Below are 13,730 nucleotides of genomic sequence, written 5' to 3'. Positions count from 1 at the left end.
AGGTTTCTCCGCTGTAAAGTTTCTTTTTCCCTTACACTCTATTCTTTAGAAGCGAGTCACTAAGATCAGCCCACACTCAAGAGGAGGAAAATTAAGCTCTACTTCCTAGAGTGGGGAGTATCTACATATATTATTTGGAATTCTTCTGTAAGGAAGATCTGTGATCGAATGTTTTTAACTCAACAAATCTGCAAAAGTCCAAATGTTTGACAACAAACTGTTGGCAAGGCTGTATGGGAAATAGGCACTCTCATATTGGTAGTAGGAGTGAAAATGGAACGATCCTCATGGAGGGGAATTTGGCAATAGCTGGCAAAACTAAAAATCTATATACTCTCTGACCCCCAATTCTCCTTCTGGGAATTTAATGTACTAATACACTTGCACATATACAGAAACAGTATTCTCAATGCAACATTGTTTATAACAGCGAAGGACAAGAAACAACTTAGAGAAGAGTCAGGAAAATTCTGTTTAAAAAAAAAGACTAATGATGGAGAGAGGAACCCCACCAAATATTAAAACATATTATAAAGGTGGAGCAATTGAAACACAAATGGACAGATCAGTAAAATCAAATAGAGTTCATAGTATACAAACACACATATGGAAATTTAGAATCAGCCAAAGGTTGCATTTCAAATGAACAAGGAGAAAATGGATTAGTCAATAAATACTAGTTGTGATAACTGTCTAGCTCAGGAATTGGTAAACCACAGCCAGGGGGCCAAATTCAGTCACCTAAATAAAGTTTTCTTGAACACAGCTATACCCGTTCATTTATATATTGTCTGTGGCTGCTTTCCGCAGACTGGTTGTGACAGACTGTATGGTCTTCGATGCCAAAAAATATTTACTATCAGGTCCTTTACAGAAAAAGTTTGTTGACCTTTAAGAAAATAAAGTTGTTTACCTACCTCATTTCTTACACCAAGTAAATTCTAGATGGATCAAAAATACAAGTCCCTGAATAGACACCTTCAAAATACTAGAAAGAAAACGTAAGAAAAAACTGATTACCTCAAGAATGGGGAAGATCTTTATAAGTAAGGCAAAACCCAGAAGTCATAAAATTTAAAAAAAAACTGATAAATCTGGCTTCATAAAAAATTTTAAATATCTAGAGTATAAAAAATACCATAAACAAATAAACACGTGATAAAACAAATATGGTAAAATGTTAATGGTAGAATCCAGTGGATGGATATAGAGGTGTTCACTGTAAAATTCTTTCAACTTTGCTGTATGCTTGAAATTTCATAATAAAATATTGGAAAAACCCCCAAAAGCTAAAAGGTAATTAACAAATGGGAAAAATAAAATGTTCCCAGACATTTCAGTTGGTTTGCAATTTTTCATAATTGTTCATTTATTCATTCAACAAATAGTAATGTAACATTTGCTATGTGTCAGGTACTATTCTAGGTGCTGAGGATACTGCTGTGAACAAAATGAAGTCCCTGTCCTTGTGAGCTTGGCTTAGAACCCAAATTGTTTCCTTAATGATAAATGCCTAGACAAGAAGTGGCTGGTATGAGAGATATGAGTATTTTTAAGGTTTTTGATATGAACAATGTTTTTCATTGTTGCTTAATGTAGGTATCCCTCGATATTTGTACTTTAGTTATCAGAATCTAAGAACTGAACAGATTTGGGGACTTCCCTGGTGATGCAGTGGTTAAGAATCTGCCTGCCAATGCAGGGGACATGGGTTCGAGCCCTGGTCCAGGAAGATCCCACATGCCGCAGAGCAACTAAGCCTATGCGCCACAACTACTAAGCCCACGTGCCACAACTACTGAAGCCCGCACACCTAGAGCTGGTGCTCCTCAACAAGAGAAGCCACGGCAATGAGAATCCCGCGCACCGCAACGAAGAGTAGCCCCTGCTCGCCACAACTAGAGAAAGCCCCCGCATAGCAACAAAGACCCAACACAGCCAAAAAAAAAAAAACAAACAAAAAAAACAAAACAAAAAAAAACTGAATAGAGTTGAATAAATGTTCAGATGAAATCCTGAACTGACACTCAGCATCTAAACCAAACAAATTTGGATACTGAACTCTTGCTATCTAAACTCAGGAAGGGAAAAGATTTGGATAGTAAGGGATACTTTTTATTGGCCACAGAGCACTTTGACTAAATACCTTCCAAAGGTAGTCCCCATTCATAATACATTTCTAGGAAGCTGGACTGAATCATAATATAAGAGGATCTCCACAAAATGAGTATATTTCTGGAAAACATAAAATGCCACAATTGGCAGAAGTAGACAAAATGATAATCAAAAACCCAGGCCCCTTTAAAGGTGAGTTTTACCAAACTTTCAAGGGACAGATAAGTCTTATATGAGTTCCTCCAATAAAGAGAGAAATAGCAAAAGATGCCCAATTCATGTCATGAGGCCACCTTGATTCAATGCCAGATAAATACCGGAAAAGGAAATTATAGGACCCCATCACTGATGGACACAGATGCAAATATCCTAAATAAAACAATTTATCTAATCAAATGTAACACTGTTTTAAAAGTATACACAACATTATTTAAATAATTTTTCTTCCAAAAATCATGAGTAAACATTAGAAAAACACAAATTGAGAAACATCTACAAAACAACTGACATGTACTCTTAAAACATCAAGTGCATAAAAGACAAAGACTGAATAACTATTCCAGATTAAAGGAGACTAAAAAACAAAAGTAGCTCAATGTGGTGTGTGATCTTGGATTGGACACTGGATTAGGGAAAAACAGCTATAAAAGACATTTTTGGAAGAACTGATGACATCTGAATATAGACTTTAAGACAAAAGTTATTGTATCAATGTTAAATTTCTTCATATTGATAAGCATCCTGTGACTATGAAAGAGAAAGTGGGACGAACATGCTGTAGTACTTACCGGTCATGTCTGCCACTAACTCAAATGAGTCAGAAAAAAAATGTTACGTATAGAAAGTGGAGGAGGGGTAGAGGGAAGGGAGAAGGAAGAGGGGAAGGGAGAGGGGAGGAGAAAAGGGAGAGGGGAGAAAAAAAGAGAAGGGGGAAGAAGGAAGGAGTAGGCTTGTAGGTAGGTAAAGTGAATGTGGCAAAATGTTTACAATTAGTGGTTCTGGGTAGAGGATTAAGGGAGTTTGTTGTACTTGCAATTTCTTTTTTTGTAAATCTGAAGTTTTTTCAAAATGAGAAGTTATAAATATACATATACATACCATGATCAAGGAGGGTATATCTCAATAATATCAAGGATGCAATTGAATGCAATTTATGAAGTTGATGGACAAAAGGAGGAAAAAAAACATGTAATTATGAAGTTCAATACTCATTTCTGATCAGTCTTAGCAAACTAAAATTAGAGAATTTTCTTGATTTATTAAAGACTATATTCTAAAAGCCTACAGTACACATCACACTTGATGGCTAAGCAAAAGGGGCTGCCTATCAGGCCTGGATTGACTGTCTGTCTGCAGATGTCCTTTATGGGAAAGAAAATAAACTATATTGTTTAAGCCATTATTCTTTGGATTTTCAGTTACAACCTGCCAAAATGAATCTATACTTGTGATTCTTAACTAAAATGAACCTTAATCAGCATCACGGATACTATTTAACATGGTATCAAAAGTCCTGGTCAGTGCTATAAGTGAGGAAAAAGAAATAAGAAAAGCCAGGATTGGTTTGTATACAACATGGCTAACTACTTAGAAGGACCATCAAAGTCAACAATGAATGAGTAGAAATAACAATGGAACACAGCAGAGATAAGATAATTTACAAAAACCAACAGCTTTCCTCTACCCCAGTAAATACCAGCTTGGAAAATAAAAAAACAAGATGCGAATAAAAACTACTGAAGCACCTAGGAATTACTTTAACAAACAATACACGACCAGATTAAACTTAAAAGCTTTTGCACAGCAAAGAAAACCATCAACAAAACAAAAGACAACCGATTGAATGGGAGAAAATATTTGCAAATGATATGACCAATAAGGGGTTAATATCCAAAATATATAAACAGCTCATACAACTCAATATCAAACAAACAAACAGAAACAAACAAACCCAACTTAAAAATGGACAGAAGACCTGAATAGACATTTTTCCAAAGAAGACATACAGATGGCCAAGAGGCACATGAAAAGATGTTCAACACCGTTAATCATCAGAGAAATGCAAATTAAAACCACAATGAGATATCACCTCACACCTGTCAGAATGGCTATCATCAAAAAGAACACAGACAACAAATGTTGGTGAGGATGTGGAGAAAAGGGGACCCTCGTACACTGCTGGTGGGAATGTAAACTGGTGCAGCGACTGTGGAAAACAGTATGGAGGTATCTCAAAAAACTAAAAACAGTCCACTCCTGGGTATATATCTGAAAAAAATGTAAACACTAATTCAAAAAGATACATGTACCCCAATGTTCACAGCAGCATTATTTACAACTGCCAATATATGGAAGCAACTTAAGTGTCCATCAACAGATAAATGGCTAAAGAAGATGTGGTGTACACACACACACCCCCACACCCACACAATGGAATATTACTCAGCCATAAAAAAGAATGAAATTTTGCCATTTGCAACAACATGGATGGACTTGGAGAGTATTAATGCTAAATGAAGTAAGTCAGAGAAAGATAAATTCTGTATATCACTTACATGTGGAATCTAAAACTTAAAACAAACTAATGAATATAACAAAACAGAAACAAATCCACAGATATAGAGAACTAGTGGTTACCAGTGGGGAAAGGGAAGGGGGGCGGGACAAGATAGGGGTAGGGCATTAAGAGGTACAAACTACTATGTATAAAATAAATAAGCTATAAGGATATATTGTACAACACAGGAAATATAGTCAGTCTTTTATAATAACTATGAATGGAATATATAATCTTTAAAAACTGTATCACTATGCTGCACACCTGAAACTTATATAATATTATACATCAACTATACGTCAATTTTTAAAAAAGGAATACCAAAGACCTGTATTTTGGTTTATTCAGATTTTTATGTCCTTTAAACGAGTTTTATAGATCTTTGTGGCCTGTTTCAGAGGATGAGATGACTACTTACAAAGCTGACAATTCTCCCCAAATTAATATATAAATTCAATGCAATCTCAATCAAAATTCTTGAACTTTTTGAAGGACTTGATAAGTTTTTTATATAAAGCTGCAAAATGACTAAATCAACTTTGAAAAATAAGAGCAAAGTAGGAGCTATTAAGACATTCTATAAGGCCACAGTAAGAAAAACAGTAAGGTTCTGCACCAGAATAACAAATAGACCAATGAAACAAATCGGATCACTCAAGACAGATCCAAGTACATGAGGAAACTTAAAATGAGATGAGGTACTGCAAATCAATAAAGAAAGAATGGACTATCTGCGGGGCTGTACTGGGAAAACTGCCCACTATATGGAGGAAAATAAAACCAGAACCTACAGTATAACATATTCAAAAGTGGACTCTAGATGGATTTAAAGATGTGAATGCAAAAGGTAAAACTATAGAGTGAGAACAATCTTTGTGATCCAGAGATAGGAATAGAGAAGATTCTGAAAGGACAGGTTATAGGACAAAAAAGTGATGAATTTCAGCACACCAAAATTAAAACAGGTATCCACTCTTGAGGGAATCATTAAGTAAAAGGCAGTAGGCACACCCCACGGTGTCTTTGGGACCAACTAGAAGCAAAGCACTAACACACATGGCAATACAGACAGACCTTAAAAATGCAGGGCTGATTAATACAAAGTCCAGGAAACAGAATGAAGACTGTAATACTCTGCCATCTGTGTAAATTGAAAACACACACACTCGAAACAACACTACATATTTTAGAAGGATACGTTTCAAACACAACAGAGCAGCTGCCTACAGCTATGGGGATTGGAAATAAAAAAGGAAAAAATAAATATGGCAAGAGAAGGTCTTGTACCAACCCATGATAGAAATGTACCTTGAACTGGAAAAGTATGATTAACTCAAACCTCTGCACTTGAGGTCCTTTAAAAGCCAAAAGAAAGCCAGTGGCTTTATTTGGTAATAAAGTCTGAGGCAAGTATCTTACCTACTCAAACTCAGGAACTGCCACCAGAGCTCTTCCAGTGAATACCATCCAAAATCGAATGCCTTTCAAAAGACATTCTGAAAGAAAGTCAAGGCTGAATAACACTAGAGGATGACATCTCAAATTTGGGCTCATCACTTTTCAGAAAACAAAATATTATAATTCTATATTTTTGAAAAGGTGGTGGTAGCAGAAACCCTTTGTAAGACATTAAAAAAATTATTTCTTCCCTGACTTTTCATAAATCTACTGACTCTTAATAGAGGCTCTCTGGGAGAATTAGGTCTACTTTCCTATACAATCTTTAAATGTCAGGAATAAATCATCTTCATTAGAATCAAGTGAGGTGATCCACCAGTATGGTAAGGGTATGGCCCAGGATCTCTGTATTTCACCAAGTGTTCCAACTGTTTCTTGTTCGTACCAGAATTTAAAAATAACTGTGTAAGAGTGTCCCATTCCAAGACAAGTATCACACCAACTTCAGCCCACCCTGTCCCTGAATCCTAAATCTTAAAAATGCAGTGCTGAGTAATACTATCTGACCTGGCTTGCCCCATACATTTTCTGGGCAAATTCCTGACTCTGAAGGCACCACTCCTCTCCATCCCTCAAACCCAAAGCTACAGCCCACACCTCTCTCCTGAGAATCCACAGCACTTACAACCCACCCACTGCCCATCTGTCATGCACCTCTGCCTCTCCTCCTGCAGTGGCTGTCACACCTTGGTGAATGGCACCATATTACCCATCTGGGTCATCCAAACTGGAAATCTAGGCATCAGTCTCCATTCCTCCCTTTCTCTTGATCCCTTCCCACCCTGCAACCAAACATGGCACCTATCAAGCTGTTTTGTAATGACCTGTAAACTGTGTGGTTTCCCTTGTGAGACTCTAAGTAAGGAGAAGGCTACAGTCTTATTTATCTCAATTCACCAATGCACTCCCAGAGCCTAGCACAGGTCCTGGCTCACAAGTGCCAAGTAAATGTCTGCTGAAAAGAAACCAATCATCTGCTGTGCTGTTTTCTGTTGTTGTTTTCTTCTGCACAGAAGCCCCCTCCTAGCACTTCTCTGGATCAACTCTCACACAGGGACAAGCCTAGGTTGCCTGGCAGAGGTGGGAGCGGGTTACTCACCGTCTTTCATACTCCATGTCCTGATAGGGCCTGCGGGGGCTGCTGGGGCCCCTCCTCAGCCGCTGGCTCCGTTTCACTTCCCAGCCACCCCCGCTGCTGCCACCATGATCTGCCAGCCTGGGTGATGCCTCCTGCAGGGACTCTGGAGAGAGCAGAAGGAAGAAAGGGGTCAAGGCAGTTGGGGCAGAGAGGGCCTCCTTGAGAAACGCTTATTGTGAAGGCTTTCTGCTGTCCCTGAGCCCAGCGACGCTGTTTCCCAACTCCTAGTGCTCCTGTGGACCAGAGCAGGAAGGCAGTCCCTATTTGGCCTGCTGCTTCGTTTCCCTACAAACGTGAGGCTAGAGCCGGCCGCCATAGAAACAGCATGGCCTTCAGCAGACAGCATCTTGCAGAGAGACCCGGTGGTGCCACCAATTCTGTGATCAGGGCTTTGCCATCTGAGACTGGTAGACAAGTCAAGCCCGGAGTTACCTGCCCAGGGGGGCTCTAAGTGCTGGATGACTTGTCTGAGATCAGGCACATTAGGCACGGAGGCGAGACTTCACAACGGGAGTCCCAGGCACCCACCAGGCTTCTTCCATGAGCCCTCAGGTGCCATTTCATCCTCCCAAGAAGATGCTGGCTGCCCACTATGAGACAGCAGGAGACCACGAAAGGCTCAGGGGGTGAAGGGGTAACTTGGCAACGAGACAGCTGCCGCCCCCCTAGGCTCCGGGCCAACACAGTTTTGGCCCTCACAGGGCAACTGGCTCAGCCCTGAGCCCTGTCTCTTATGCACAGCCAGGTCCCCCAAGGCGGCTCCCTCCCCAGGGCTCTGGGCCCAAGTTATTCAGAGGTAATAAGGAGCCCTTTCGGAGCCTGTTTTGAACCACTGTTACTCTGCTGGGATGGAAGGGCAGTCCCTTCCCGCAACCCTCAGGGCTGCGGTGAGAACGAAGGAAGGCCTGAGAGCCATGTGATCGGGCCAGGGGTCACCACGAAGTATCCCAGAATCTTCAGGCCCCACCCTCTGAAGAAGAATCAGGCAAAGTCAGGCGTTAACAGCACCTGCCCAACACTAGGTTGCCACCACACCTTTCCTCCTTGTATACACTCACACCAATTTTCTCTTCCTCTTCAAGCCACAGGGAACCAGAGTTACCTGCTCCCAGATGGGTAAGAGTTAGAATCACAGCCAGGGGCCCCAGTGGATGAGAGCCAGAGACAAAACCCTCAGTAGATCTGGCAAAGGGGCCAGAGTCATACACTGGTTATCCACAACAGATAGGGACCAAAGTCACAGACTGGAGCCCCGAATAACTACGGGCCAAAATCACAGACAGGAACCCACAATCAACACGGGCCATAATCACACACTGAGGCCCCCTTTCACAGGATGAGCGTCAGAGTAACAGATACGAAACCCCTCCCAAAAAAAGAAGGGGAAATAAGTCTTACACACGTTCCTTGCACTCCCCGCCCCCACCCAGTAAGTGGATTAGGGCCAATCGTAAGAAGACTTTCTATGGATAAGGACCCCTCCCCATGGATAAGGACCAAGGTTACAGACACACTCCGAGGATAGAGACCCGAGTCATACCGACGTTCTCCCTCCTCCCCCACCCAAGAATAAGGACCAGAGCCACAAAACACTTCCCCATGGGTAGGTAAGTACCAAAGTCACACACGAGAGCAGAGCGCACACTTCTATGAATAAAAAGCAAAGTCGCAGACACCCGCCTCCCACGGATAAAGTTCGGCGTCGCAGACACAGTGAGCCACAGTAGCCCACTCCCATTCGTCCCTCCCTTCCCCCAACCCGCGTGCACCCATCCAGTGTCCCAATCGCGCACGCGCCTCTGCTCTCTAAAGGAGAAAAACAAAAAACAAAAAGACACCCCCTCCCCGGCTCAGATCGTGCAAGCATCGATCGGTTCTTCGCGAAGCCCAGACCCGCCGCCCGCAGTCCTCTACGCACCCCCTCCCCCACCCCGGCCCCTTACCTCCGCCCCCACGACCAGCGTCGACGCTCACCTTCTCGGCCCGGGCTGTCAAGGGAGGGCTCTCGGACATCACCTCGGCCCGCCGCCACCTCCTCCAACTCTCCCAGCTCAGCCGGAGCCGGTCCGCACAGCTACCAAGTCCAAGGCTAGGGGCGGAAGGGCGGAGGAGGGGGGGGGAAGGGCGGAGGAGGGAGGGAGGGGAGAAGCGCGAGGCGCGCTACCCTCCCCTGGAAACCCACTGCCGCCTACTCCCAGCCGGCCGCGATCACCAGCACAAAATGGCGACGACAAGAAGGGAGCCGGCGCTTCGACCACCATCCACCTACTAAGGGAGCGCGCTCTGGCCTGCCCAGTCTATTGGTCGCCGTCCGCAGTCGGCCAGCCCCGGCTTGCTCTGATTGGCAAGTGTACGCCACCTCCTCGCTCCCCGTGCATACTCCCACAAGTCGAGAAAAGGAGCAGCAATTGGCCAATCCAGCGAGGCGCTTTTAAGAAAGCTTGGCTTCCTTCTAAGATGAAAGATCAATGGAAGCTCCGCCCTTTTCGCCAGAGGGTGAGGGAGCTCTCTGTGCGATTGGTTGGGAACGGAATCCAAGCAAGTGCTACCGCTTTATTTTCAAGGAAATTCCACAGCCTTTCGGTCAGAAATGCCATAGCCTGATCGAGAGGATAAGAAGATGGTTGCTTCCGTGAGGCCATGACAGGAGGGAGGGAAAGAGGACGCCTCGCCCTTTTGAAAACAAAATCTCAACTCGGGACCTATTTAGTGCGGCGGGGGCGGAGCGACAATTCTCGCGCTCGGACCAGCTGCAGCTGCGCAGTCACATTTCCGTCCCCGCCCCCGAGAAACTGCAGAACGATCTGTCATGGCGGCCGGGATGTTAGGTTTGTGCGGCCGCCGCCTTTTGGCGTTGGCGGCGAGGCGAGGGCTCCCGGCTGCCCGTGTTCGCTGGGAATCCAGCTCCTCCAGGGCTGTGATCGCCCCCTCTGCTGTGGCGGGAAAGCGGCCGCCGGAACCGACTTTACGCTGGCAGGAGGACCCAGATCCCGAGGACGAAAACCTCTATGAGAAGGTGAGAGGGAGGGGAAACGGACGCCGGAAGGGTCAATCGGGGACCGGCGGATGGGGCGCCGTAGAGGACGTTCTTAGTCGGCTGAAGATTGCGCAGCTGGCGAAATCCTCGAAGATTTGGGAATTTTGCCTAGCTTGTTTTCCTCCTTTGTCCCCTGATCACCTTCGGGTTCAGGGCCAGAGGCGAGATTGGCCTTATTTCGCAGACAGATATCAACCCTGAAGTGGGCAGTGCTCAAAACACATTTGAAGCAATATAACAACAGTAATTCTAAACACTGATATAGTGCTTGCTCAGGTCTTTGAAACACTTTACATACATTAACTCATTTAATCCTCATAACAACCTTATTTCGAGGTAGGTAGTATTAGTGTACCCATTCTACAGATGAGGAAACTGAAGCATAAAGATGTTAAGTGACTTGTCCAAGCTCACATAACTGAATGTGTGGTGGAGCCAGGTCTGCTGCGCTATACCGATATCAGAGACTGAAATCAGAATGCCTGAGTTGGAATACAGGCAGTGACCTTGGGCAAGTAGCTAAACCCCTTGGTGCCTCAATTTCTATGTAAGATGGGGAAAGTATTAGGACACCTTCTAAAAAAATAAAATACTACAGTACACCTGCCTCGTGTAATGAGTCAAAATGCTCAAAACAGCAGGTGGCACTTAGTAAGTACTCACCATTAGAAGGTGTTAATTATTCTTGCCACTTTCCACTTCACTGGGATATTGTGCAGTTTGTGCTTGTGAAAAGGCCTGGCATACAATAGGTACTTCATTAATACTAATCTCTGGTTGAGGGGCTGGGATATATAGGATGCTTATTCATTTATTCATTCATTCTGTAACTATGTATTGAGGGCCTGCTGTAATGCCAGGTTAAGTTCAGGGTGCTAGGGATTCAGCAGTATGGAAATCAGATAAAGCCCTTGCTTTCACAGAGCTTACGTGGTAGTGGAGAATACTGAAAATAAACATGTAAAATGTTAGGAAACAGTAATATAGAGTATGTAATCAATAATATAAGATGATGTGATCAGAGGATTTGGAGGATATGCTACTTTGGTAAACTAGTAAATGCTAGAAAGTTAAGCAAGGTAAGAGGATGGAGAGTGACTTGGGGGTAGGGAGTTAATAGGTTGAGACATTTTTGACCTGTAAAAATGGCAATTTTCTGTAGTTCAACTTAATAGATAAGGTGACTAGGGAGTGCCTCCTAAGGGGAGTGATGATGAAGCCAAAAGCTTGAATGAGGAGACAGATCCAGCCACGACTAGATCTGGGGGAAAGGCTTTCCAGGCGGCGGGAACAGCAGGTGCAAAGGCCCTGTGGTGGGAAGGAGCTTGACAAGTCCTAAGAATAGAGAGGAATTTAGGGAGGGAGGGGAGATTGGTCCAAGGTGAAATTGGAGACCAGGTTATGCAGCGCCAGCATAAGGCTTTGTGGAGCAGCAGGAAGCCCTCATTGACCTCTTCTTCTCTTTGCCATAGAACCCAGACTCCCACGGTTATGACAGGGACCCTGCTGTGGACCTCTGGAACATGCGGGTCGTCTTCTTCTTTGGCTTCTCCATCGTCTTGGTCCTTGGCAGCACCTTTGTGGCTTATCTGCCTGACTACAGGTGCATGGGGTGTCAAAGAGAGTGGGACGGGTCGGGGCAGAAGCAGGGGTGGAGATTGAAGGAGACTGCCAGAAATCCTGTCCCTGGGGAGCTAAGATGGGGATTGGTGTCCATTGAGGCTCCCTCACGTCTACCCCCACGCTGCTGCCTCCAGGATGCAGGAGTGGGCCCGCCGGGAAGCTGAGAGGCTTGTAAAATACCGAGAGGCCAATGGCCTCCCCATCATGGACTCCAACTGCTTCGACCCCAGCAAGATCCAGCTGCCAGAGGATGAGGACTGACCGGTTACTGAAAGGGGCTTAAGAGCACCACCTTCTCCACCCCTTGTCTGCCATTCTGCCCTCTCTTCAGAGCACCTAATTAAAGGGACTGAAACTGTGACTGGCTGGTGTTGCTTTTGTTGTGAGGGGGATGTGGGAGTGGGATGTCAGGCTTGAAAAGCCTTTTCTGGGTATTCTGGTTATCATCTGTTGCCATGTGACAAACACCCTAAAACTCAGTGGCTTAAAACGACAATTTACTATTACCTTTCATGGTCCTGTGGTTGACCAGGCTCAACTAGGTGGTCCTTGGGGTCTTGGGTGGCTTGGGCTGGAATCATCTGGAGGCTCAACTGGGCTGGACGTCCAAGATGGCTTCTGTATTCCCATGTTTGGTACTTGAGTCTTCTATGTGGCCTCTCTCTCCAGCAGAATAGCCTGGGCTTTTTCTGTGGTGGCTCAGGCCTTCTCTGGATCAAGGTGTAGCATATGAGAAGAAATTGACGGCAGCCGTATTTAGAAAAAAGCTACCACACTGGGACCACCTATGTTGGAAGAAGGGCCAGGGTGACCAGGGGTTGAGGGTGGTGGGTCAGAGCAGGGCTTTTCTATTGCTGAGGATGAGTGTTTGTCTCCCTCCCTGCCTTCTCTGTTTCTCTCAGCTCGGGGGTTTCTGCCTCTGTCTTGTGTCTTGGTGAGTCTGGATGCCTCTCTCTTCCCCTCTACCCCAATCTGGGTGGTCTCTAACTCAAGATGCACATCTCTGTGTGTGTGCATGTGTGTCTGTTTCTCTCCCTGCCCCCTTATCTCTCTCTCTCTTTCTGTGTCTCTCTTTCGAGCAGGAAGTCTCTCTCCACTGCCCACCCCATCCCCCGTTCTTTTTCTCTGGGAATAGGCCATCTCCTTGCGTCAGGGGCTCATTCTCAGGCTCTCTCTGGATCTGGCAGATGGAGTTGGACACTTGCTCTGGCTCTGTCTTTGTTTCTTTCCAGGGAGTCTCTCCTAGATCCCCGTTAACTATGGGCATCTGGGCTCCCCTTCGTGCCCCTGGCATCTCTGCCCTCTCCCCTGTGGCCCCCTTCCACAGCTCACACTTTCAGATTCCCACATCACATGCTCATTGCTACCATCTCTGTGCATGTCCCTACCTGGGACGTCGGAGAGTGCAGGCGCCCCCAGTCACTGGCTACCGGAAGAACATCTGGCCTGATGGACCCACCACTACAGGTGATGCCCCTAACCCTAGCTTCTGAGTCAGGAGGAGCCCTAGTTCACTTGTATGAGGCTAAGGTGGGAGCGATGTCCGGGTGAACCTTGCTGGAAGTGAGCAGTGTCACTCCCTGAATGCTTCCTTGTGGAGCCAGTCTCCCAGCTCGAGGGCAGCTCCAAAGCAGAGAGTACTAATGTGTAAAGGGAGCACTCTCCACTCTCCAGCCGGCAGTTACAGGGACTGTGGAAGTGAAAGGGGCATGTTATCCCAGCCACCAAGTACCTGAGTATATGGGGGGAATAACCCCATAATAAACCTCAGCCTGTTGCAGCCATAGCTACCCTTGGTCCAG

General features: G+C 45.0%; 2 protein-coding genes across 7 annotated transcripts in view; one reads left to right on the top strand and one right to left on the bottom strand.

The window, feature by feature from the left end:
• The window catches only part of RBM10 (RNA binding motif protein 10), a 29,501-nt gene extending 19,584 nt beyond the window's left edge, over positions 1-9,917 (bottom strand). For 3 of the 6 annotated variants that reach the window (XM_059911614.1, XM_059911616.1, XM_059911615.1), the window contains exons 1-2: positions 9,212-9,917; positions 7,230-7,371 (exon numbers count right to left, since the gene is read on the bottom strand). In XM_059911614.1, coding sequence (XP_059767597.1) covers positions 7,230-7,371; positions 9,212-9,281 — 212 coding nt within the window. In that variant the 5' untranslated portion in view covers positions 9,282-9,917. The remainder of the gene's footprint in view (positions 1-7,229; positions 7,372-9,211) is intronic. The other 3 variants (XM_059911617.1, XM_059911618.1, XM_059911619.1) reach the window with 2 other exon arrangements.
• On the top strand, positions 9,752-12,289 carry NDUFB11 (NADH:ubiquinone oxidoreductase subunit B11). Its single transcript, XM_059911621.1, has 3 exons — positions 9,752-10,284; positions 11,778-11,908; positions 12,063-12,289. Exons 1-3 carry the CDS (start codon positions 10,078-10,080, stop codon positions 12,187-12,189), a joined length of 465 nt encoding a protein of 154 aa, XP_059767604.1. The 5' UTR covers positions 9,752-10,077; the 3' UTR covers positions 12,190-12,289.
• Positions 12,290-13,730: the final 1,441 nt, after the last annotated feature.

The sequence above is a fragment of the Balaenoptera ricei genome, chromosome X, assembly GCF_028023285.1.
Source record: "Balaenoptera ricei isolate mBalRic1 chromosome X, mBalRic1.hap2, whole genome shotgun sequence".
NCBI lineage: Eukaryota > Metazoa > Chordata > Mammalia > Artiodactyla > Balaenopteridae > Balaenoptera > Balaenoptera ricei.
Note: the sequence above shows the minus strand (reverse complement) of the source record. Positions and strands in the feature narration are given on the sequence as shown.